Below are 27,964 nucleotides of genomic sequence, written 5' to 3'. Positions count from 1 at the left end.
ATTCGGCCAACAAATATTATTAATTATTGATTTTGTGCCGAGTTTAAACATGTCCAGGGACAAAAGCTTATTTATTTCAATAACGCGTTGGCTAATTGGGCGAAGAAGGCGCAAGTGTAGTCAACATGCACCTATAGTATCTTGTAGTAGGTGCCTAGCTTATACTCAAAACTTTGCAAGATAAACAAAGTACCGTAAAATGGGGCGATTAGGGACAAATTCCAACTTTATGAGCAATTTTAAGGTAGTTGTTGATGTATATAATGCTATATCAGGATCAAAATGATTGAGTCTTGGGGGCATCTTTGTTATCTAATTTAAAATTATGCAACTAGCATTCCAGTTTAAGCAAAAAATGCAAAAATAGGTGTAATCCCTATTTACCCGAAAATTGCGGTTAATTGGGACGAAATGAGAAATTTCCTAGGGTTGGCACTACTTTTATTTTTATATATAGTTTTAATTTATTTATTTATTTAGTTGCACCAACAAAGTGATCAACAATAAAAAAAATTGAAAAACTGACAAAAGTACATGGCAGACATCACCTCAATTATAGGTGCAATCGACAGTGCTGATATTTCTATCTGGGTTAAGAGATTAGGTGTGTCGGTTATTCCATGGATTAATCAGATGAATACCCCCACTCTGAACAAATATTAAATATTTTATTATGTATTACTTACACATTTTTGTCCACCTTGAGATTTCATTGATCTTGTTACATGTCTCTGCAAAATCGACTTACTTATATTAAATTGCTTATCTATTTCAAATAAAGACTTATTCCCAATTTCGCTTCGAATAAACCAGATTTTTACCAACAAATTTAAAAAATATTGTTATAACTACATAGACAACCCTACAAACCTGTACCTATTTATACTTAGGTCGTTTCCATTTCACGTATTTTCATCCCAATTGACCCCTTTTTCGTTGTTATTTGTACCTAAGACGTCCCCAATATCCCCAAAAACAACAGATTTTTACATGTATTTTTATTTAATCAAATACATTAAAACCAATAACAACTGAGACTTACCTTTAATATATATGCTGGTTCAAACACTAAATAACGTTTATAAATCATAGTCGTCTTCTATTATTATCAAATAAATAAAAGAGAGCAAAGTTTCTAGCACTAAAATAATGACCACCACAGGAAGTTAATTTGAAACGCGATTTTTTATAAGTTAGCAGCTAATATCATGCATATTCAGAGTTGTTTTGTGAACTTTCAACATTCTACTATTAAACTACAAAAAATGGAAGATTTTGCAACGAATATAAAACTTATATTGAGCGTCGAAAGATTTTCCCGGTTTTTTCCCGATTCGCCTGTCAATCCCTAATCGCCCCATTTTACCGGTACCTATTTGTGATTGATTTCCTGTAGTTTTTAGATATAGTACTGACATGACTGACATTACAAATGTCAAAAATATTGAGTTGAAATGAGTTGTCAAAATTGTCAAGCAACGTGTCCTAAGTAATCGCATATTTTAGAAATTAGTAACAATTTTCCAAAAATGCTGAAATTTTAACAAATAATATCCACTTACTGCACTGCTTACATATAAATTCCAATTATTGTTGTTAAATTTTAACAATGGTTTTATTGAGCAACGATGAGGTATTATAACATTAAGCATGTTTCTTTGAAATTTTTATAATTTGTAATTACAATAGAAAATTATTTTCAGTTTCTAGCAGAGTTAACAAAACTTTTCCAAAAAGCACGATTAGCAGGATCAATCACAATGACTATGAAGAGATGTAAGTTCTGCACCAATGTTTAAATATTCAGTTTTTGTATTTTTCATTACTAATGAGATTATTACGTTATAGATGACGGCCGTAGCAAACCAGTGCCTCGAGACGGAACTCCTGCAGTTAAAAATCCCGAATACAAATGCCTATTACGGGCACAATCTAAAAGTAAAAAGATATCAACAGTTGTGGAACAGCGTGATGTTGAAAAGTTCTCAACTGCATATTCTAATCTGCTGAAAACGAGTGTTAATGGCTTGAAACGCTTGAAAAAGCCCAAGAAAAAAGCAATGGCGACTCAGTAGTGTGTAACAGTGACTGTGTCATAGACTGATTATGAAGTGCACAACTTAGTGTTAAGTATGTAAAGTGACAAGTGACTTTATGATACCACCATGAGATCCTGGCGTGTGGGATGAGGTCCATTGAACTGTGCTTTTCTCTCCAAGGGAGATTGAAGAGTTGGAGTCTTACCTGCTTTTGCTAGTAAGGCATAATGCAGTCATTGACCAGATGTACAACACTTTTTATACAAAAGATAATATATCTTGTGCTTCTATTAAATATAATATTCAAAACTTTATAAAGAAGTATCAATTTTAAAACAACATCCAAGTTATCAAGGAGTAACACATTATACTTGGTTTATTTTATTTTGAAGTTTTCCAGTTTTAAATAACACAAGTACAGAATAAAAGATTTCATTTATTTTTACCATAATAATGTGTAACAAAGATAGAAATGTCTTATGAAAATATAGATCATGATATTTATCACATTTTTTGAGACCAATTATAATAATAATAAAAAAACTTTCAACTTATAGAAAGCTGTTTAACATACAAAATGAAATTTTAATTACAGTAGGTATGGGCTAATCTAATTATTATTAATTTTGATTTGTGCATTGTGTTTTCGGATTTCGATAGTTTAAAAATAATACTGGGTTTTTATTGTCTATATATTTTTGTTTTTGGTTCCATTGTCACAGGTCAGATAATATGTTTCTAAATTAAAAAGTAGTATTTTTTAATTGGTTTCCACGCTGCATAAACTTAATTCAATTGCAAGAGTATTTGAAATTACATAATATTTACTGGCATCGTATCACACCTAGTCACTTATGTACAATATTAAAATAGTGAGTAAAGATATCACTAAATAGTATAAAATTTTTAACTGGCAAATTTTTATTAAATCAAATAAACAAACATATATAGCACCTATCTCTGTTGGATTTAAAAATGTTTTAATCACACTAACCATATTTATTTGCATAGTAAAGTTCTCTTAAGGCACTAATGACTTATTTTGAAAGCAATATTCCTACAGAAGCTAACACTGAATATTATGTAGAAAATAAAACAGCACTGAAAACTGTCATTGTTATCAGAGATCGATTATAAGCCTAACTTTTATTATAGAAATGATTACACTATACTGTTTAAAATTTTCTGAACACATTCATTCTAACTATACAAAAATCTCTCTTATAATCATCATCTTATTGCATTTTCACTTCTTAATTACAAGACATTCTTAGAAGTTAGACGTTTCAAACAAGCATTCCTGACTTGATCATTTCTTAAGCGCTCGGCTTCATGTAGTACACGTCGAAGGTCGTTCGTACGATCATTACGAGCAGCCAAAATATAAGCATTGCTCACGTTTCGGCACACCAAGTAACAAGATATCTAAAAAAGAAATTTAAGGACATTTTCAATATAATATGCACATTGGACTTTGAACATATTTTGTTTGTTAAGTTTGATTATGTATTTAAACATGCCAACACACCACATATCTTCGTGTATATATATAAATATAAAAATTCCTGTTTTTATTGCTACATGCTACCTGATAGTGAACGGTAAATGTGCTTATGGCCATTGACAATGCCAGAAGAAAACCACTGGCTGGTTCATGACTGATTATCATTGCCAAGATTTTATAACAATAAATTACAAAAAAAAAATAAGAAAATAAAAATATAATCAATATATAAAATTCTCGTGTCACAGTGTGAGTGATTGAACTCCTCCGAAATGGCTCGACCGATTTTCGTGAATCTTAGCGTCCATATCGGCCAGGTTAGAGAATCGGGCAACATCTATTTTTCATCACCCTAAATGTTAAGGGTTATCCACACCAAACATTTTTTATTTATTAATTTTTTTTTTGTTATAATGAGGTATTATGTTGTTGAATGAGGTTTTTTTTCTACACTAGAATTTCCCTAGATATCTTATTTAAGGCAACACAACGTTTGCCGGGTCAGCTAGTTTTAAATAAAATTGTATTTCATAGCATTTAATATTGACTGAATTCTGGGGTAATAAATTACGAGTCAATTATTATACTATTTACGTAAAGAGCTACGCACATGAAGAGATGTGATGGTCAAAAACTAGGTAGAGTAAATTGTCATGGAACTGAACCAAAATAATCATTAGAAAGTATTGCAATAAATACATATATGTTTTTACTACACTCATTTGAGGTATGAAATATTACCTTAATGGTAACACTATGTATATCGGCGATCAATATTTCTGCTTGTTCGTCATGTAACTGACCGCGGGATTCGCATTTCTTCACCACGGCACTAACTCCGGATTCCAAAACTTGATCGCTCATCAAACTAGAAAAGATTTCTTTTAACAATTTTCTAATCGTTTCAAACTTTTATTTATTTGATAGATGACTCTCAATTTCATCCAAACCATTCTAGAGTTTTAGCAGTAGTGCGTTTCGGTTTGAAGGGTGGGGCAGCCGTTGTAACTATACTTGAGACCTTAGAACTTATATCTCAAGGTGGGTGGCGCATTTACGTTGTGGATATCTATGTGCTCCAGTAACCACTTAAAACCAGGTGGACTGTGAGCTCGTCCACCCATCTAATCAAGAAATAAATAAAAATATTTTTCAAAATACAATATATGATTATGTTCATCCTTTTATTATATAGAGGGGTGAAAGACTATTTGGTTTAAGCGACATTTATCTTCGTAAAGTTCCGTTTTATTTGGCATTAGCATCAACATTTCAATGTTTTTAATTGAGCTTCAATTATGTTTACCCCATTCAAATAGCTGAGGAAGTTTTTTTATATATGATATTTTACCAAATTTAAAACTTTACATGGTTTAACTGTAAAGTTGCAAAAATGTCGCATAAATCAAATAGCCTCTATATGTATGTACTCTTTCATTAGTTACCTAGCTGCGGTTTCTTTGGATACTCGTATGCATTTGGCTAACGTTTTGACTTCTATAAATCGATCGACTTGCACCAGATATCTCGCTACATGCGTGTATATATTCATAGAGTCCAGTTTATGTTCGGTAATGATTCTGAAATTCCATTTTTTTCTTTTAATTCTGTAATACTCAAAAACAATGTAAGCATTAAATCGATGAACTCACTTAAAAGCCAGTTCAAATCCGTTTTCTATATTGGGACCAGTAGCGAGGACAGCGGCAACAAGTCTTATTTTATCTGTGGTCGAGCCGAACAGAGTGAGCGGACGGAAGTCAGCACCTCTGGATTCCTGTGCAGTTTGCACGGGGATCACTTCGTTTAACACTTTCTCTGTCAATCTTTCGCTGGCTTCTGCCGCGGCCAAATATTTGGCTAACTCCATTTGCCGAGTTATCGTCGTCATCAGATTATCTATAGTAGCCTTGTCTAAGTTGAAGTGAATTGATTTTGAATCTGTAGGTTCTGAAAATATAAAACAATAATGAAAAAAGAAAAAAAGTATGAGACCCCTCTCAACATCACAATTATGGTGTTGATTTGGCAATACCAATGTACAAAATGAACAGTACGAAGTGTACATACTAGATGGAATATTGACTGATTTCGTCATCAGCAATATGTCAGTTATCTATTATGATAATATAATTATTTGTGGCATTGTGTTTCTGTTTATCACATTTGTACAATTATAAATTGAATGCCCGATTGACTTGAAACTTAATACAACTGTTGTAAGCAGTTGTTTATTTCATGTGTTTTATAGTACTGTCAACGTTCGACAGATGGCGTGTGAATGAACTATACTATATTATTATAATACGCAAAGACAAAACGGTTCAGTATTTTTTCTGTTGTGTTTATCAATCGGCCTTTTTTGCTCTCGCTCTGTTTGTTTCTAGTATGGTAGCGTTAAACGTTTAACGCAACCTTGTTGGAAGTCGCATTAGAAGTTTCACTTAAATAGGACGTCTAGATCAATATGAGTCTTGGTACTGACTGTTCGACAGCGGAACGCATTGCGAGAGGTGATGCAGGGCGGCGGTGAGGTGGTGCTGCCTGGCGAGGAGCGCGGCGAACGCTTGGCGCGTGCGCACGGGACGCGCGTACAGCAGCGCGCACGACGCGGACGCGCGCGCGTGCTGCCCCGACCCGCACTGCACCGCGTATAGTGCCTCTAGCCGCTTGCTCACCTCCAGCGTCCGACATATGTGCATTATGTAATCCTAATAAATAAAACTCACATTTAGCTAACACTAGACCATATCCTTAAACGAAGTGGTTACCGTCGCTCATGGCCATTAGCAGGGCCGGATTTAAACTGAATGCCGCTCCTGGGCATCGGAAAAAAATCCGCCCTAATACTGAAATTTAACTTAAGCTTATAGTTTATATATTTTCTTGTTCAACTTTACTGAAAATTTTATTATTATATGTTATGTATTCCAAAAACATACATAAATATATGTATGTAGTTGTTTTTTTAACAATTATAAATTTGGCACTAAGGCTGACTTACAATTATTAATTATACATGAAAAAAAAATTAAATTTCTTTAATTCTAAATAAATAAAAAATAAATAAATCGATTCTTATTTAAAATCTCCAAGGAAATAAATTGATTAAATCATTTTGATTATAAATTTTACCAAAAGTGCCAAAATTATAATTCACAAATAATGGATGAATTGAATTTCTTGAATTATCAATTAAACAGAAAATGATTAATTATAGAATTAATTACATAGATCAATCTTAATAAGAAAAAAAAAACTTTTCACTTTCAAAATTTTGCACCCTGGGGTACTTGCCCCGACTGCCCTTACTGTAAATTCACCACTGGCCATTAGCAATACTGGAAATGACTCGTTTTAAATCTCGTTTGAAGACGAACATGTCATAGCGCTCAAGAGCACCGAGGGAGAAAGTTTATACCTGAGCCGAATAGTGCGTTGCAAAAACGGGTCGCGCGATGCTTAAAAAGTGTTATAATGTTTTTATAACATTGGCAAACTTTGTTAGTATTTTTTCCAATTATAGAAGTTTACACCGTAATATGACGTCACTGCTCTACTATACTCTGACCCTTCAAAAATCTGTGTCATTATTCTCATATATTATTCTTGATGTATGGCTGTATGGTCATATATTCATCTGATTTTAAAGGCATTAAAAATTATACGTATAAGTCCTAATATGGATAGCCTGCTTCATACCCATAATTTTTCTGTTTATGTTAATTTATATTAGTTGAGTCTCCAGAAGACACTTTATATCTATCACCAATCCAATATATTATGTAGTTCAAAATAGCTCAACCGTACAGCCTCAACACAAGGGTATATAATCAAGAGATTCAATCTCCCATATAGTCTTACAAAATTAGTCTTAACTAAATAAAACTCACATCTATCAATATCTTAAAAATTGTATAAAATACAATACTCACCGACCACATGTTCAAAGAGCTATCTAAGTCGGTCATAGTTTTTAAGAGGTCGTTGACTTTATCTTTTTTTAAGCACTCCATGTACACGGAATCCGTGAAAGTCTCCTTATCGACCATGTTATCGTAACAATATCTCAGTACCTCGGTCAGATCGCTGTGCTTCATGTAAAACGCTATGTTGGCTACTTGAGAGCCGTAATTAGCGAGATAGAACAGGCATTCCTTGTAGAAGAACGGATCTAGTCTTTTTAGGCTGTAGTCAATTTTCGGCTCTGTGCTGTGGTTGTTACGTCTCAAAAGCCCTTGAGCCAAGCTCTTCTTTGGTTGTGCAACAGCTGTTTGGAAATCGCTGTAGTCGCCTTGCTTGATCTTTTTGACGCTAGCTAATGTGTGCATGATATTAAGCGCCGGCTCAGTTAGCTGGATCTTCTTTTTGCTCGTGTTCATTGTGGTTAATTTCTCATTTGTCGCCTGAAATTTAAATATTTCACATCAGATTCAGACGAATTATTCGGTGCTTTTACACTAATCATACCAACACTTAATGGTACCTATTTCTACCGTAGCGGGTAGATAACGGTATACGACAAGTATTACTCAAAATAAAGAAAATAAAACAAAAAAAATGAATTTTTTTTCCCCTACCTATGCTGATAGCCTTGAGAGACTATTTCGGCTTCGCCCTAACGTGTGTAGGTGAGCTCACGGAGCTCTACACTCATATTAACTGTAGATTAATTTGTAAGAAAATGTCATGAAGTCAAATATGCAAAAGCAATAAAATGATACGTGCATTTTCAATGGAAAAGTTTAAAATGGGTCATTTGACCCGTTATGCTATGTTTAGTGTTAAGTGCACTGCTACACCATGCTGACCTTGATTGTTTCCGCTTTATTCAACAGCTGCTGGTTGACTGGATAGTTCATGTCTTCAAGCATACTGATTATCTCATTCAGCAGTGGTGGATTGGTGCGCGGGCGGCCGTCGGACTGTGCACTCGACACTGAGCTCGTTCGTTCTGTATATCTCCTACTCTGGAGTCTTCTATTCACATATTGCGGCTCTGACGCTTCCCGCCCGTATTCACAGTCGTCGGGTAGGTCGCTCGGAATGTTCATGGTGTTCTTGAAACAATGCGCGAACTTCTCTCGCGCCTGTTTGAAGCACCCGGCCTTAAGGCAAGCTTTGCCCCATGCCGCCAAAACGCTGTTCCTGGGTATCCCCGACTTCGTGGCTATCTCTAGGGCCAGTTCCCATTTTTCCGCTTCTAATAACGATCGCACTATTTGACCTGAATCAAAAGTGCGAATGTCATATTTAGAATAGTAGTTAATATAAAAATAAATTGCTGTTCGTTAGTCCCGCTAAAACTCGAGAACGGTTGGACCAATTTGACTAATTTTGGCCTTAAATTGTTTGTGGAAGTCCAGAGAAGGTTTGAAAGGTAAATAAATATGAAAATGCTCGAAATTAAATAAAAATAACAATTTTGTTTTCCCTTTGATGTGTCCCCCGTCGGACAGATTCCTTTTGTTTGTTTTAAGTATATTTTATACAAAAGTTTAGGTCTTGAGACTATCGATTGAGACACTAGGAAGTCTGCCGGGTCAGCTAGTTTAGAATAGTTATAAATTAACCTTTCAATTTGGTTGATTCATGGACTTTCGTAGAAATGCTAGTGAAATTTTTAAAAGTGTTGCGGGAAAATTGTTTAAAACAATCAGTGATTGGAACGATTGTTCCTGCTAAGTCTTCACTTTGTTTCAATTACAATCAAGAAGACCGGATATTCGTCATAAATTTTTTTTCTGTAGCCGGTCAGACTACTAGATCAGGGTTGACACGGTATTATAATTGTGTAACGAAACCATCAGCCACCTTCGAGTTTAAAATTAAGGTTAACCTTAATTATTTTGAAATCTTAACGCATGACCGCTTCAGCAGAAATAGGCAAAATAGTGGTAGTAGTATAAATATTTATCTATTCGTGAAATACATAAATAGTGCAGTTTTTTTTTTTGAATTTTTTTATTGCTTAAATTGGTGGACGAGCTCACAGCCCACCGGGTGTTTAGTGGTTACTGGAGCCCATAGACATCAACAACGTAAATGCACCACCCACCTTGAGATATAAGTTCTAGGTCTCAAATACAGTTACAACCGCTGCTCTACCCTTCAAAGCGAAACGCATTACTGCTACACGGTAGAAATAGGCAGGGTGGTGGTACCCACCCGCGCGAATTCACAAGTGGTCCTACTGCCGGTAAAAATAATGAAAATATTAATGAAAATATCGTTTTATTATAGTTATGTACTCGGATGAGCTCCCTGGTGCGGTATGAGATGGTGCGCCTGGTGCTTGACGAGCGTGGCCATGGCGTCGGCGTGCGCGAGGCAGCGCGCGGCATGCGCGGCGCCCGTCTCCGCCACGACAGAGCGCCCGCCGCCCCTGCATCGCGGGGGACACCATACATTAACACTAATAATACCAACACTTTTTTTTTAAAGTTATACTTCTTTAGGCGCATTATGAAAAATTGATGAGAGTGAAATTTTACGATGCGCGCGCACCGTGACACAAAATTAACAGAAATGAAGTTGCCCACTAAATCGCTCATTACAATACGACCGACGTAATTGGGCGAGTCTGAATATAGCCACAGGTAAACTTTCCGAAACGTACCGAGAATTACCGAATTTATAAGATGTCAAGAAAAGGGATGTCCGATATGCGTGTTTGAGGATGTTGTTTAATCGTTTTTTTTTCAAATTGATTAATTTAATATAAATAAAGTAGGTATAACTTCTTACGCGCGTACATAAGTAAACGCACCCTTTTCTTTTTATAGCTTAGATGGGTGGACGAACTTACAGCCTTGGCTCTTCAGAATTCTTTAGGCAGTGTCAGGTTAACATCACGAGAGGACTGCCAAAACAAATTGTCGCGGTATTTTGATCAGAAGCCCAAAAATTTCTATAGCAATGGGATCATATCCCTACCTACAAGATGACAAAAAGTTATCGAACAAAATGGTACCTAACAATGGTACATACTTTAGTTTAATGTAAATAAACTATATTAAAAAATGTTGTAAATTTTCTTAAAAAATGCGAAGAAACTTTTTCCCCAACCTATTTATTACGTCGTTTTAACAGCTTTACCACAGTATTAACAAAGCCTAATTGAACCGCTTTACAAATTAATAGCTTCTTATTGACATGGTGATGTTTAATTGTATTTTTTTTATTGCTTAGATGGGTGGACGAGGTTACAGCCCACCTGGTGTTAAGTGGTTACTGGATCCCAAAGACATCTAAGACGTAAATGCTCCACCCACCTTGAGATATAAGTTCTAAGGTCTCAGTTTAGTTACAACGGCTGCCCCGCGCTTCAAACCGAAACGCATTACTGCTTCACGGCAGAAATAGTAAGGGTGGTGGTACCTACCCGCGCGGACTTACAAGAGGTCCTACCACCAGTACTGGTACCTATTTCTACAATAGCGGGTAGATAACGGTATACGACAAGTGTTACTCAAAATAAACAAAACAAAAAAAGAGTATAATATCTGTAGATTAATTGGTAAGAAAATGCCATGAAGTCAAATGTGCAAAAGTAATAAGATGTTACGTGCATTTTCAATGCAAAAGTTCAAAATGAGGCATTTGACCCGTTATGGTATGGTTAGTGTTAAAAACCCTTTATTGTTCAGTGTTACCGTACCGAAAACTTGTATAACTAATTAGGAGCATTTGATTTGAATACAGAAACATTTTGGTGCGCTAGCAAATTGTTTGAGATTATCGCGTCATCTCATTTTTACCGTCACGTCGCCTAGATCAGAGTTCGTCCGAACATGTCTAAACTCACTGCGTTTTAAGGCACCATTTGGGTCATTCACTACACAGCTCTCAAATGAAATTCCCTCCATACTGTCCTCCTAGTACTATAACACGTCCTTCTTCATTAGAGAGGAATTCTTAACGGCTTGGTTGTGCCCTTGGCATTGCTTGCACAATTGTTTCGCACAATTTTCGGCGGTACCTTTAAAAGCCATATTTCGGTACAGTAACCCGGTCTCTATTTAATACTTTCAAGGACTTTCACCCATTTATTACCTTTAAAAGCTACATATCGATACAATAACCCCGTATCTATTTAATACTTTCAAGGACCTTTTATTTATCACCTTTCTTCTACTCTATCGTCTAGAAAATTAAGAGTATGATGCTCAGAACATACCCAATCTCGTTCGGTGTTCGCGAGTATATCTCAGCAGCGGCGAGCAGTAAGGATCGTCTCGCTCGCACCAACAAGCGCGAGTCCCCTCCGTTGGACAGTTCACGGGCTACCTCGTCGCTTCGGTCCAGTAGGAACCTGCAATAAACCGAAACAGATACATAGATAAAAATCATAAACAAAACGCACCACTCATCGAATTTTCAAGATAAATAGCATCCTTGGTAATACCATGGTTCCAGGTCGAAGTTTTTTTTTTAAGGGTTAGTTGGGTGCGCGAGCCCACAGCTCTGGTGTTAGGTGGTTAATGGAGCCCATAGATAACTGCAACGTAAATGCGCCAGCCACCTTGAGATATAAGTTCTAAGGTCTCAATATAATTACAGCGGCTGCTCCACCCTTCAAACCGAAACGCATTACTGCTTCACAGCAGAAATAGGCAGGGCGGTGGTACCGACCCGCGCGGACTCACAAGACGTCTTACCACCAGTAATTACGCAAATTATAATCTTGCGGGTTTGATTTTTACTGCACGATGTTTTTCCTTCACCGTGGAAGTCAAGTGAACATTTGTTTAGTACGTAATTCATTAGGAAAATTGGTACCCGCCTGCGGGATTCGAACACCGTTGCATCGCTAGATACGAATGCACCGGACGTCTTATCCTTTGGGCCACTTTTACTTTAGTATCGTTACCACAACTACTTGCCTCGGGTAGTCCAGATTAATTGTGTGCATTTTCATGATCGACAAGCACAAGGTGACGTTGGGCGTGAATTCATAGCTGAACTCAGTCCGGACCGCTTCGTTCTTTTTAGAGTTGACGGAGAGACACCAGTCCATGCAAGTGACTCCGCTGCCCGCCGAATCCGAGTTGCTGCTCATCATCAGGTTATCGTTGTCTGTTCCGCTTCTCTTGTTCATGGTTTGGACGTAGCAATCGTCGCAGACTCTGAACTTCACCCCGCCCGGGTATGTTGGTACCTTGGAATACCCAACAAACCATAATACCCTACTGCAACTCAGTCACTAACGTGAAATATAGAAATATATCATATAACTATTCGAACGCTACCTTTCATACGTTTATGGTTCAATGGCCGTCTGGTGTAGTGGTAAGTGACATGGTCACTACACAAGGAGGTCGCGGGTTCGAATCCCGCCAAGGGAAGATATTTGTATGATAAATATACAATGTCTTTTCCAGGGTTATGGACGTATATTAAATATATGTATGTGTATAATAAAAATCTTACATTTATTTTCATTATCTGATACCTGTAACACAAGTTCTTTACGAACTTAGCACGGGACCAGTTAACGTGGCGTGATTGATTATATAAAAAAATTGTATCTCACTAGAAACTCTCTGAATTGTCAACAGTAACTGCCTTAATATAGAAACGTGAACACAACACAAACAAAAAATACATACAATTATTAATAGAAACTAATATTAATAAAAAAAAACATTTTTGGTAACTTTAACAACAAAAGGTCATCGTTGGAAGGACATTTTTGAAAAACAAGGCTATAAAAATATATATGTTAAGAAGTCAGGTTTCGCGCGAACGTAAACAAGTGATCCGCGTATTTCAAATCATTAAAAATAGTTTTAATGAATAATAAGACACAATTTATAGTAAAATAGAATGTATTAGTGCTAATTCTCGTGGATAAGTGTTATCTCTTCAAAACAATAAGTGTGTGACTTTAAAAGCTATCAAAACCGAGTGCAAAACAGTGACTATAAAATATCATTTAACTATAAGATTTAAGTGATAAATACCAATATAATACCTGGTGAAAATAATCACAAACTAATAAGACGATAATTAGCAATGTTAAATTCTTATAGTGACTTTCATATTAAACATTTAATTTTAGAAAAAAAATTGTAAGCAGTGCGCGCGCAAGTCATTCAAATTCAAAAATTAGAAATACCTAAGCGTCCTAACGAACATTTAAGAGTTTTGCGTAATAGAACCATAATTTCGCTACTATTTTTGTAGTGAATGTAGCTTGTAGTGTATGGTGTCACGGGTTTGTATCCGAGTTTCGTGCATGCTAGTTTGTGACTTTTATGAATTATTACGAAGTTTTTATACAAATAAATACCTCATAAAGGAGAAACCCCATTTTGGGCCTAAGCGTTACACGAATGGGATATGTACCAAAAAATTCGTCTATTTTGCTTGATTAATCTATTGAAATCTTAGCTTCATTGACAATGGCCAAGTGTAGAAAATAAGTTAATTCTATTTTTTGTTTTAAACAATCTTTGTAAACATATGCAACACTTATTTCAATATACGTAACTAGCTCCACTAATGTGCGGTTTAGAATTAGAGCATCCCTAAAATAGGATCGTTTGAGTGGAAATCGAGTGTAAAAAATAATTAATACTCTTTTGTTTTAGGATAAATGATAGTTTTTATAGGTATTTTAATCAATGTAAATAGGGTATGGCCATCAAATCGTGACACAACTACTTGCAATGGCGGCAATTCAAAATATCTACAACTGACAACATTAAATATAGCATGAAAGGGTAGTTTTGCATTTTTATATTAATGTGACTATGCCACAGAAAAACACAAATGTATCAAATTGTGTTATGTTATCTTTAATGTTGCCAACTGAAGATATTTTGGATTGCCGCTATTTAGTTGTGCCATGATTCGCTGGCCAGACTATAAACTTAATCTCATTGAATAACGTAACGTAAAGCACCAAAATCTACTAACAAAAATCATTAAAAGAAATAAATAACTATGCCATTTAGTTATGACACGAAATCATGTCGGCAACTGCGGCAATTCAAAATATTTTTAACTGGCAATCTTAAATATAACATGAAAAACTCGATTTGGTACTTTTTCTATGGTGTAGTTACATTAATAGTTTTACTGGTGGTAGGACCCTCCCGTCCGCCTATTTCTGCCGTGAAGCCGTAATGCGTTTCGGTTTGAAGGGCGGGGTAGCCGTTGTAACTATACTGAGACCTTAGAACTTATATCTCAAGGTGGGTGGCGCATTTACGTCGTGGATGTCTATGGGCTCCAGTAACCACTTAACACCAGGTGGGCTGTGAGCTCGTCCACCCATCTAAGCAATAAAAATAAAATAAAAAAAGCCATGAAATAGAATGAAATGAAATGAGATGAGATAATATGGGAGCACGTAATGATTTATATTTTATATAAAAAAGTTATTAAAATAAGACTGACCTAAAGGTCTTAGTTACCAGGTCATAAAATCCCTTAAAAAAAACGTTTCGTGCGCAGCGCGTTTCGCATTACGATGTTTTTAATTTTTGGCTTTCGTTCGTTTTCGTAAACAACCTAATGCGCGATTTCTCGTAACAGGGACCATTTTTATTTTCAAGCAACCTGTTGCTGCAACAGGTTTCGTAAAAAATTACTCATCTTTAGTAGGAAACAGCCTCAAAAATATGGTTTTTATTAAAATATCTCGAACAATAAACATAACCTAAAATGTAAACCTTGTCTGATTTTACCAATTTGGCCATTGCTGGGAGACCTGAAAATTGGGCTCATGAAACCTTCTAAGGTATTGTAATCTATGCCCAAATTCTAGCACTGTAACGCCAGGCCCAAGTTTGTATGGATTTCGGGTTTCTCCTTTGTGCCGCTTATATTGCATGGCGCTTGTGACATTTTTTTTCGCTAATCTTCTAAGCGCTTTATTGAATTTTTGTTTTTCTTTGTTATTCATTGTTTTATTAATAAATTAACAATAACAATGCCTCTTCAAAGAACACCAACTGCATCTGCAAACGAATGTTACTCTTCGTCGTCACAGGACCCTTACTAATGATTCACTTGATCTTTCCTTTGGATCGACAACTTCGCAAATAGAAAGGCATAGCCCACTAGACCTGGATCTGCAACTGGACTTGTCTACTCGTTATCGATGTGACATAGAAGAGCTCAAGAAAGAAATATTGCAACTAAAAAACGAATTAGTAAATGCCTATGAAGAAATAAACAAATTGAAAGAAAATATGTAGCAAACAAATAACAACGACTCAAAAATATTACATTCAGAAAGAAACCGAAGAAGAAAAAGTCCCGATATATTAGAACGTCATCACCTGTCTCTGCAATAGGTAACTCCAGTTGTTTTGAGGCGTCGATCACAGATGACGACACTGTTATTGAATCTAATAAATCAGCGATTGAAATCGCGAACGAGCGAAATCCACCTGATACGCAAAATAAATTAAAAATCACGCGATCTATGGAAATGATGTGCAACGAACAACTTTTGAGCCTATTAAACAATAAACAAATAAATAAACATACTTTACAGCACTTCTGTAGCTCAGTTACAGGTGGGACCGCTATTTCAACTCAATGTAATATTAATAATAGAACAACCTCTAACGAAATTTGTATTATAAGTGATAATAATGTAAACAACATATTGAACACAGCTGAGTATACCTTCACAAACTCTAAAATAATACATTATTGTCTAAGAAATGCAGGAATAACTGAAGTTTTTGTAAATTTAGAATTAAAACTTGTCAACTATACTTTACAAGATTACTGTATCATTTTCTTAGGTACAAAAGACTTTGAAATGTTTTTCAACTATGAAAAATTAGTAGAATAGATAAAAAATAAATTAGAAAAAATAACTCATACTAATGTTATAATATGTTCCCCAAATTTCAAACTTGGTACCAATGTATATTTATTCAATAAGAAAATCGAGGCCTTTAATTACCATCTATACCTTAGTAACAAAACTTATGAATATGCCTACACCTTTGATACCAACAGATATTTAAAATATAATTATTCTATGTTTTCTAAGTATACGAAAAAAATTAACAATAAAGGCATACATACTGTTTTCAGTAAATTAAAAAACTACATAATAAGCCTAAATAACTGTTATGAACAATCTACCTTACAGCTAAGCTTCATCTCTGCACTCCCCTAAGGTAGACTGTTAGAGAATGCCTATGGCATTAAGTCCGCCTTTATACTTTCCAGTATAAGAAGTTATAAATAAATAAATAAATGAATCTGATTCATATGATAAAGCTGATATTTCCGATACACAGATTAGTTCTAGTAAACAAAAAGAGTTTTTTCGTTTACAATAAGATACGAGTAATGCATCAAAATATTAATGGATTGCTTAGTAAGTCTGACCTATTATGTGTAAATATCCAAGAACTTCATAAATGTGCAAAAAATGTAGATGTAATTTGCTTAACAGAGCACAACATGAACAAATTAGACTATGTGCATGTAACTTTACCAAACTTTAATTTAGGTGCACACTTTGCCAGAGAAAATAGAAATGGTGGATCCTGTATACTCATAAAGAAGTTTCATAAATATAAAGTATTGCAAGAGATATCTAATCTCAGCGTTTGTAATGATGTGGAGTGTTCAGCTATAGAGTTAATTGAACACAACTTGGTTATAATCTGTATATATATAGACCACCAAAATATACACAAGAAAAACTAAATATATTTTTTAACGTTTACAATTCTATAATGTGCTTAGTACGTAAATGGAAATTAACGAAATAACTTATAGCTTTAACATGAAAATAGGTACACGTGAAGTAACTCGCCCAAGTAGTAATACATGTATTGATAACATATTAAATAATGTACAAGGTAGCAAATGTGAAGTAATCGATCTTGGTATGTCAGACCACACGGCTCAGATGTTAACGTGCTTCTTTAACTTTAGACAATAACAAAAGTTTGACAATAAACAACTAGTATGCGTGCGTGCGTGTGTGTGTGTGTGTGTGTGAAATACATGCCAATGTGTGTAATGTGTTTTTTAGGTGATTTAATGTATTTTTATGCATAATTTAAAAAAAAATTAACATTCTGCACCCCTTCTCTATACTCTTTATAAGTGTGGGAAATTTCATAATTCCCAATCCGTGCAATTTTCGTAAAAAGGGGTACAAAGTTTTTGCTTCACGTATTCATATATCGATAATTAAAACATTTAAATGAATTAATTGGGGCAAGTGTCACCGGGAGCGCGGTTAGAATTGAACTGTGTGATCTATCGGCAACCTAACTAAGCTGCATTACGTTGTGCACCTAACGTTGCATTTTTAGGTACATTAAGTATATATATATATAACAGTTCGAGCTGGAAAGATAATTTTTTTATTGCTTAGATGCGTGGACGAGCTCATAGCCCACCTGGTGTTAAGTGGTTACTGAAGCCCATAGACATCCACAACGTAAATGCGCCACCCACCTTGAGATATAAGTTCTAAGGTCTCAAGTATAGTTACAACGGCTGCCCCACCCTTCAATCCGAAACGCATTACTGCTTCACGGCAGAAATAGGCAGGGCGGTGGTACCTACCCGCGCGGACTCACTAGAGGTCCTACCACCAGTAAAAAACTACTCCGCTGCAAAAAAACGCTTGTAAAACTTACCTGCATTCTGTGTCTGGAGCAAGCGTGACACACGAGCCGCCCGCACCGCCGACAGTGGTGCCGGCGTATTATCATCGAAAACATCGACGTACGACACAGCATGCATCGATCCGTCGAGTAGTCCTCGGTCCACTGGTCTCTCGTGGGCACTTGTTCGGGCATCACAAACGGTCTCGTGGCGGCTTCTATGTTTATCGAGTCTATTGATTGGAGTAACGAATCGTCGGACGGCTTCGGGAGTACGGGACAGTTGTTTCTAGGATTCTTTAGGTCGAGGGCCTTCTCGCCGTAAAACCTGAGCAGGGCGTCGACAGCGTTCCGAGATATAACCGTGCCTTCGATTAGTTTAATGTTGTAATACAGATTATCGCCGCTGGGATCCTTTTTCAAACTAGGCGCTATTTTGTTTAATATGTTGGCCAGAATATCGAGTTTCGCATTCATTAGAAACTGTTCGATCATCAGTAAAGGACGATCAATTAGATCCCAGAACATGTGACGCCAGTTCTTGTCGATTTCCAACATTATTTGCAGACCTATTTTGATATTCTCGAAGGCCTTCCAATCGAATGAGCGTTCGGATATGAACTCTACGCAGACTTGCAGGATTTCAACATTCCGGACTTTGGACATTTCTTCCTGAATTAAGTCGATGGCCTGGGAGGCCGAGAGTCTGGAGAGAAGTTCTTTGACTAACGAAGGCGTCGCTTGATTTGTATATTCAAATAATTGACGCAAAAGATTCATAACGATCAGGTTTTTCATATTATCTGATACGTTGTGGACGTCTGCCCATTCCAAACACAGTTTAAACTGAAAGCGATGTGTTATTTATTATTAATAGTTGTAGGTTTAAAAGAAAATAATATATTATAATATGTTCGTGGAGAGTGATATTATATTTGTACCGGAGCCCATAGACATCAACCACGTTAATGCCGCCACGCATCTTGAGACCCGATTTCTAAGTCTCAGTTTTTGCAGTACAACGGCTGCCTCACACTTCAAACCGAAACCCATTACTGCTTCGCGGCAAAAATAGGCAGGGTAGTTAGATTTATTTTTGAAACGATGTTATCCGTTCGCCTTAGGAAATCATTCGTGATCACGTGTCAAGTACGTGATTAATTACAAAAATTGATACCTGCCTGCGGGATTCGAACATCGGCACAGTCGCATCACTCGATACGAATGCACCGGGCAATTTATTCTTTAGGCCACGACGACTTTAAAATACGGGCGTTAAGAGCAGTTCCAAAATAGAATGTGACATTAAAGAGGTTAGCGATCATTAAAAATGATAGTCTCGTGACAGATTCGTATCGGTTTAAAAAAATACTTTCATAAACTATTAATCGTAGGGCGTTAAAAAAATCTTCAATAAATTAAATACAAATTCTTGATCACATACCTGCTGACTGTCCATTAGAGCGTCGATAACACATTCGGGAGTTTCACAGGATTGCTCGTAAATATCGTACCAGTGGTGTACACCCATTATGGGGGCGATCTAAGCAAATATAGAAAATTTCTTTTAAAGTTCTAAAAATATTTAAATATAGTAAAACCTCTTTCTTCGTACAGTATATCTTTCGTAGATATGCCGCGAATATAGAAAACGTGAATAGACATCGGGGCTACGTTTCTAGATGACAAAATAAAAACATACTTAGTTGTAATAAGGTCTACTTCACTTTTTTATTAGTCAATTTGAAAACGCGTTTACAAAGGATATTCTGTTGGATACATAAATATTGGAATCCTTTTTACTAATGTGTATGTACCTATGTACCGATCAGATCCGCGAATAAAGAAATCTTTAGCCACGAATATAGGAATTGGGTAGCACTTTTTTAAACCGCCAATGAAGGAGGCGCGAATAACAAGGTTTTACTGTATATGACAATCAAAATTTATATTTTACTTAAACAAAAAAATTACCTGATCATACAATGGAATTTTTATCATCCACTCAGTGCATCTGTCATAGAGGCTCTCCTCCAAAGATTCTTGATTCAACAAAAACCTTAGATAATCTAAAGCTTCCAAAGCTCCGTCCGCCGGCCAACAATTTATATTATTCAATACGAGATCCACTTTGAGTTCCGAACATCTTAAATATTGACAATAATTCCAGTTATCGGTAATCTTTGGATTTGTAGCGAGCTTAAACAGTATCAAGTCCCTCAAATTCGTCAAATTAGGACTACACATCAACTGGCGTTCTGATAAATTATCTATCAGGTTCAGGCATTTTAATATTTTGCCTGAATCTAACAATTCCGGCATGAATGCGAACAATTTATCGAGATCAACAGTTGTGTGTAGCGAAGCCAAATATTTGTTGGTCCCAAATAAATCTTTGGTGTAGTTAAACCTGTCCAATTCCATATAATTGTTAAGACATCTTGTGCGAACGTCCATGCTCTGTTGCAGGCAGTTTTCATCGGGCGATGTGTGAACCTTCTTGATTATATGAGCTAACACCCAGTTGTTCAAAACGATGTATGTCAAGCACTGCGTGTCAGGTCGACGCGGCAACGGCGCAAAATTAGCAACCGGGTCTAAGAATAAGTTCTCTTCGGGATTTTTAAAGTCATATACAACTTGCAGTAAATTATTAAATATAATTTCGCTGGCCTCTTTGTGTTGACCCGACAAAGTGATGGATGGACAAAAGTTTAGTATCAATTTGGGTATTAGATTCACATTTAGTTTCTTGCAAATCGGTTCTAAATAGGTTACAGGGATGTCTTTGCTATTTATCATTCTGCCAAATATGTCATGAAGTTGTTTTTCAAGCACGAAAAAGTAAGGCATATCCATCGAACCAGAGTCCTGTTTTTTATCGTCTTCTTGTTCTAAATGAGAGACGGTCTTGCAGTACATGTAACACATTCTCAAGTAAGGCGTTCGAGTCTTTTTATTGCTTTGACGAGACACTTCTGCTATATTGCACAAGTCTTTATCGGATGCGGCTACGACATTCATATAAATCTGATGGTACTTTTGTAACAAATTGAAATCAACTGGACTGGATTCATTTGGACTAACAATGCCCGCTAAATCTTCACATGATTGTTTTAGTTCTTTAGATATTTGGTTTAGCTTACAGAACTCTTTGTATTTAATAGGAACGCGGCAGTCACTTAGCAGACCACAAATATTGTCAATGAAGTCAAAGGATTTTTCTGTATACCCAAATATTTCAAACATAACACTAACAATGTCTTCAACGAAACGTATATAATTTGTTTTCTTTACTGCCGATATATCTGTGCAGTTTCTCACTTCGGCGAGTTTCCTTTCAACTACGTTTATGAGACCGTAAGTAATTTCTTTATTCAGCCCGCTACTGATTAATATGTCAACAGAATTAATAAAAGGTACGTTTTGATGGCTGTACAGTTGTAAGTGTGGATGTCTCGCGCCTAGCTCCATAATATCAAAAGAATTCGGAGCTCTATTCGAAGCTAAAAACCCTTCAACTAGACCCATTACTTCTGTGGAAACAACGGATAAAGCAGACAGTTCTTTAGTAGGATAACGCGTGTCATCTCTATAGTAAATGATGTTCTTTATTTTAGCCACTAAATTTCGTAATTGTTCAGTGAATGTGACTTCCGTTGCGATTTCGGAGTCAGCTAAATCGAACATCTGAAAATAATTAATCGTTCAATTTAATTACATCCGAATTACATTAAGGTCCTACGGTTCAATCCATTGCCAACGTATAATCACTAATGAACAAATAAAAAAAACATAACACAGTTTATCATGATTCACAATACATGTTTAATTTTAAAACAAACATGCCAATGACCCATGCGGTGTGCACAGTTGTTGCTAATAATCGAAACTGGATATTTTCGAGATTGTTTAAAAATAAAATCATTGTGAATCATGATTGCAAATAACATCTAAATAAACAAAACGAACAGTATCAAAAGGACGAAGTTGTTACAATGTTGTTCACGATCTGAATATATCTAGTATTTGCTTTAATAGCATTTTTTTATTGCTGTGCTGATTCGACGTACCTACTTACCTGTTCATAGATGATCACCGTCATTAACATCGACAGAACAGCACAGCAAAAGCCGCCGGCTTCTAAACCATAAAATATAATGGTTGAAACTCACCTCCAATATTTGATTGGCTTTGGGAAAATCGTTGTTATAAAGTGCCAAAGCCACCAAGCATGTTGGCTTGGCTAGCATTATTGAAACGAAATCTATAGCGTTCCCCGTAGTAGACATGTAAGCTATAAAAGAAATAAGACATCTATAACAAATGTTGTATATCGTTGAATGTACGCAAGATGCCACTTACATTCATCAGTCGATATTGTGGATGCGAGCATCACTTGCTCTACATCATGTTTACTGCTGTGTTTCCTTCTGACTTTTGGCCTCTTTCTTTGGGGTTTCAATTCTACAAGTCGTGATTCTTCATCACTGCTTTCGTCTACATCCACATAATCTAAACATAGTTTTAGTCTCAAGGGACTAGTGTCGGGCGATAACGTTGAAACAAGCTGCAACTTCCATACGGAATGATTGACAACCTTCACCAATTGCTTGAATCTCACGTTCAGACTTTGCTCTATTTCATCAATGTTATTGTTATCTTCCAAATTCTCTAAACATAATTTTAAAGTGTTCAAAATTATTTGAGTCGTATACGCATTGCACATAAAACCGGCTGCGCCACTATTGATGCTGGTGTTTTTGGCCTGCTTCTTTGAATAAAAGTATGAACATTCCGAATGAGCGCCACACGAGTAGTCCTGATTGTGCTCGGTATAACAAGAAAAGTATTCAAATCTCAAAAAAAGGCAGGCAAATATATTTTCTATGACTTCAATGCAGAACTGTAGTGGTTGGATAGCTAAAATTAGACGTCTTATTTCGTCAACAGATGTTGTGGTGTGCTCCACATTTTCAGATCCTTCCGAAGAATTCACGATTGTATCAATTATTTTGGTTATCGCACAGTAACTATTATAAGTGGAGAAATCCCAGTTGACATTAGATTCGTCTTGCGCCGTTAAGTTCTTCTTGTTGCTTAAAACCAGGAGTTCATTTATGAAGTCATTATTAGTGTTTAAGAGACGCGAAACTTTGTAGCGGTCGACCTTGGAAAGTCTACATACTTGGGATATCACAGCCAGAGCACTTTGTGTCAAAACTTGGGTGAATACGGATGTGCTCATAATTTTGCAATTATTTTCTAAGCAAAATTTTATTATAGTCAATTCTCTTTTTACTTCTGTTATATAGAATTGTAACTGATCATCCGTAGTAGTGTACGTATCCAATATCGAAAATATATTTGTTAATTGATGTACCAGTGATGGGAGATCATAAGTTTCTGGTCCATTTGTAAGGTCTATTAAAACCATGATAAGAATCTGTTTTGTAAAATTATTTATTTTAAATGTGACATTTTTTAAATCGTGCAGTTGATTTTTGTAAACCTGTGCTGCTTTTAAAAGCCAATGAGTTTTATCTTGGTAGCAAAGTTCGAGCATGTACTCCGGGGTCAATTTGAATTCTTTCTGGGGCTCATGTTTATGTATTGAATCAGCTGCGTCGTTCAGAATTTGTGGTACATCAAGTGGTATTAAGCTTAATAATATTTGTTTCCTGTATTGCCTGAAGGCATCTTCTGATATATATTTCAAAACATGATTGACAAACTCTGGTTGAAAATTTTGATTCCACTTTATTAATGACATTAATGTTATCAATCTTTCTATGGATTGAGCTTCTGTCACTTCATTTCTACATACTTGAAGGCAGAGAGTCTGAATTCTTTTGGCATTATTTTCAGAACAATACTGTTGTATAAAACTAAGGACAGTATTTGTTGTCACTGGATTATTCTTAAGATTTTTTGTGAAAAAATCAAATACTTCTTCACTTAACTCTTTCGGTGATTTTGATTCATCGACATCTTCATAGAACTGAAGAATTTCCTGTCAATTTAAAGCACACCTTATTTAGTCAGCTCCAAAATATGTTGCTTTATATGAAACAACTTGAATAATTGAAGTTGAACATTATTCTATTAAAAACCCTTACCTCAAATACTTTTTCACTTCCATTATCCAATAGTTGTAGTACATATTTAAGTTCCTCTTCATTCATGGCTCCAGATTATTGATACCTTAATTTAATTTTTTTAAATTAATTTAATGTACATACATAATGCAGACTTTTAATAGTTTACTATATTAGGATATTTATATTAAGATATTTTTTAAATCAACTTTTTTCTAAAGCTTTCATAATAATAAAACATCTATATTTTTTAGTTAAATTCACTCAAATTGATGTGTGAAACACAACCTGATATTGATGTTTATTTGATAATTGATAAATTAATATTAATTATTTTGTCAATTATAAACAAACTAAATCCTTCATTACATTAACAAACAAATATGTAGATGTTTGTTTACCTTTTAAATGTTACATTTAATAATGTCATGTTATCTATTGTGAACCTCCTGGGTCACAAGTCATTGACATGTGTTACAATTAAATATTCCTGAGAGATAAAATTACATAATACCATGCAAAGGCATTGAGCATCAATTGCTTTGTCTAATTGAAGAAGTGTGTGTGATAATTTGCCTAATATATTAACTATTTGAAATAAATTTTTCATACATAACTTATCTATGTGTTAACAACAATCTACATGATTGTGTTTTAATTTCATTACCTTAGGTAAACTGAAAGTTATTACTAATGAACATGTGGATGGACTGTCTTACATTAAACCTAATTTTATCTAGATTCATTTTATTCTAATCTTGTTATTTTTATACATAAATAAATTATTAGTACTGTTATTATTTAAAAATAGCCTTGTGCTAGCATAAGCCCTCTGCAAAATACTATTGGACCATCAAGTCAGTTACTATGAATCTGGAACCTTCTATTCATTTTATAAAGATAAATAACCCTCACATTACATATTGACTGACCCTGTGATTTGCCAGATTTCAGTATAATCTAATATATGCCACAAATAAGCTAGAGCAATAAAAATAAATAAAAAAAAAACTGTAGATTAAAAGAAAATATTTTTTTTTTTGGTTTATGATTATGTTCAAAATATAAATTAATTTGTATGTTTTATTTAGGATAAGACAAAACTAGATTTTTGTATATTATAATAAATAAAAAGACAACATGAATATATACATACCTTGTTTTACTTTAATAATCTTTAAGAGCTATTGATAAACTAATTAACTGTTTAGAACTTTTTATGAAGTACATTGTGTTAATCAATGATTTTGGTTGAGTGTTCAAATTATGCAATTGTCTATTGTTTATTCTATATTTTTAGTTAGTGATCAATAATAGTTAAGATGCGTAAATTTAAACTACGTCCTTATTCAGTAGGTTTGTATAAAGAAATAGCAACTGCTGTTTCAAAGTTGGTGTAGTAATTTATAGGAAAATAATTGAATAGTTTACGTTATTTAAGTTTCTTAGCTTATTCATACGTTACTCACGGTTTGTCTATATCTATACTAATATTATAAAGAGGAAAGATTTGTTTGTTTGTTTGTTTCGAATAGGCTCCGAAACTACTGGACCGATTTGAAAAATTCTTTTTCCATTAGAAGCCGACATTGTCCCTGATGAACATAGGCTACTTTTTTTTTTTTTTTTTTATTTTTTTTTTTTTGTTTCATGTGTGTTTTAATGTTTCCGAAGCGAAGCGAGGGCGGGTCGCTAGTATTTTATATGATGGGCAACTTCAATACACAATGAAGAAAATACAACAATACCGGACTAGAGTATCCAATAGTATCATTTGTTTTTCAAGAGCTATAATATAAGATTCTTAAATTTTCCAACATTTCTGTATGATTTTACACTAAGGCAACCTTTCCCTTTTTTACTACATACCTGGTCAAGACCTTCATAAATTAAAAGCTTTAATGGCTTTTAAAAACATCACGATCAACACCCACAATTCACGTTCGGAACTAAGTAAAAAATCAAAATATCTTTATTTTATTTATAAAATTATAAATTCTGACATTGAAGAGCTAAATTCTTTGTTTTGTTAAATGTATTGTCAATGTCATTTTCAGTAGCAGTTCTATTTTTCCAACAGGAAAGGCAAAGGTATCGTACCATACACGCTAATCTTTTACATTTTTATCAAGAAAAGTGACAATATCACGTGAAATGAAATGAAGTTGATTAATTTGGAACATTAATCAATTGGCATGAAATTAAATGAAGTGAAATGAGATCTCTCAAATATATTAAGTGTATAATCTATGATGAGATCATATGGGTTGTAATATAATCTCAGTAAAATGGTAGTTATTTACTGAGCCGTTTTCAGTTGACTTTTTAAAGGATCCCGAGAAGGTACGTCCAGTGGCTTTGTTTCTTTTTCCCACATTTGTTTTTTTTTCCTTGTAGGCAGACGAACATACGGCCCACCAGACGGTGAGTGGTTACCGTCGCCCATGGACTATAGCAATGCCATGGGTAGAGTCAAGCCGCTGCTTACCGTAAAGTACTCTCCACAAGCCTCATTTGAAGATGGAGGATATGTCATAACGCTCGGGAAACACCATGGAGGGGAGCTCATTCCAAAGTCGGATGGTACGTGGCAATAAAGATCTCTAGAATCGCACTGTGGATGAACGCAGCGGTTCCAGGTAATATGGATGAACTCTACTCTGATGGCGGGCGATGCGATGGTAAAAAGGAGGTGATGGTATCATCTCAAACAATTGCTCAGAGCACTCCCCATGGAACATACGGTACAAAATACAGAAGGAACCGAAGTCCCTTCGCAGACCCACAGGTTCCAAACGATCCATGAATGGGATTATCGACCATTTTTATTTGTGTTTTTTATGTATCTTTAGCTTGTGATGTGTATTGTGAGCCTAATAAAATAAATAAATCCGAATGGCCCTCTTCTGTAAGGAGTCAAATGGAAGAAGCTGGTATTTGGTAGCCCCGGTCCAGAGATGGGAGTAGTACTACACGCGAGGCTGGACTTATGCTTTAAAAAGCAAGTCTTTGTTCAGGCGTGAAGTAACGCTTTGCTCTGTTCAGGACTCCCAGCATTTGGACGCCAACTTGGCTTTGCCTTCCAAATGACTCCGTAATTGGACATCGCTCGAAATGTCAACCCCAAGTATCCCCAAACTCTTTTTTTTATTGCCTAGATGGTTGACGAGCTCACAGCCCACCTGGTGTTAAGTGGTCACCGGAGCCCATATACATCTACAACGTAAATGCGCCACCCACCTTGAGATTTAGGGGGTTGGTGCTTCCCGCTTTCGTATGTTTAACCCGCGATTCCCTACAAGTGACCCCTGGGTGGTGCTAAACGGGAGCCGAAAACATAACCGGTGGTAGGACTTAGTCCGACTGGCTGGCGACCACCCTCCAACTAGAGTCCGCCGCCAAATAGCCTAGCTGTGTTCCGGCGTGTGGGTTGGAGAGCCAGTTCTATCCCTTCCCTTTTCCCCTTCCTTGTTGGGGGTGAGTCTTGGTTGCGCCTGGAACTTGCGGAGCAGACGTGCGTGCAAACTCGCGGGGCGTGATTGTTTGACGGGGGTATAGGGAGACCCAGTGAAACGGTATCCGCTGCCGCCCGCCGGTCAGTAGGGGACCTGAACCCGGGTGTCTCTACTAAACTCCGCCCCGGGAAGCTGTCCCGCCAACCGGTGTAAAATTCTGTCGTGCGGTCGTCGTGCCGGAGTCGGAGACCGGAGTGGATCCCGG

The 27,964-nt window shown here is 35.8% G+C and overlaps 2 protein-coding genes across 2 annotated transcripts; one reads left to right on the top strand and one right to left on the bottom strand.

Moving 5' to 3' along the window:
* Positions 1-1,445: 1,445 nt before the first annotated feature.
* On the top strand, positions 1,446-3,004 carry Srp14 (signal recognition particle 14). The gene is made up of 3 exons (XM_028182872.2): positions 1,446-1,633; positions 1,704-1,776; positions 1,849-3,004. Exons 1-3 carry the CDS (start codon positions 1,610-1,612, stop codon positions 2,073-2,075), a joined length of 324 nt encoding a protein of 107 aa, XP_028038673.2. The 5' UTR covers positions 1,446-1,609; the 3' UTR covers positions 2,076-3,004.
* On the bottom strand, positions 2,460-26,275 carry Sptz (zinc finger FYVE-type containing 26 spastizin). The gene is made up of 17 exons (XM_028182870.2): positions 26,114-26,275; positions 24,266-24,350; positions 22,512-24,159; positions 22,322-22,443; positions 20,121-21,836; positions 19,591-19,689; positions 18,180-18,992; positions 12,429-12,703; positions 11,723-11,857; positions 9,795-9,928; positions 8,355-8,770; positions 7,479-7,949; positions 6,029-6,254; positions 5,196-5,493; positions 4,989-5,123; positions 4,285-4,411; positions 2,460-3,464 (listed from the first exon to the last, which is right to left on the bottom strand). The coding sequence occupies exons 2-17, from the start codon at positions 24,329-24,331 to the stop codon at positions 3,297-3,299; spliced, it is 6,849 nt and encodes a 2,282-aa protein (XP_028038671.2). The 5' UTR covers positions 24,332-24,350; positions 26,114-26,275; the 3' UTR covers positions 2,460-3,296.
* Positions 26,276-27,964: the final 1,689 nt, after the last annotated feature.

Source organism: Bombyx mandarina, chromosome 25 (genome assembly GCF_030267445.1).
Source record: "Bombyx mandarina strain Sakado chromosome 25, ASM3026744v2".
Lineage (NCBI taxonomy): Eukaryota > Metazoa > Arthropoda > Insecta > Lepidoptera > Bombycidae > Bombyx > Bombyx mandarina.
This window is presented reverse-complemented; position numbering and strand designations above follow the sequence as displayed.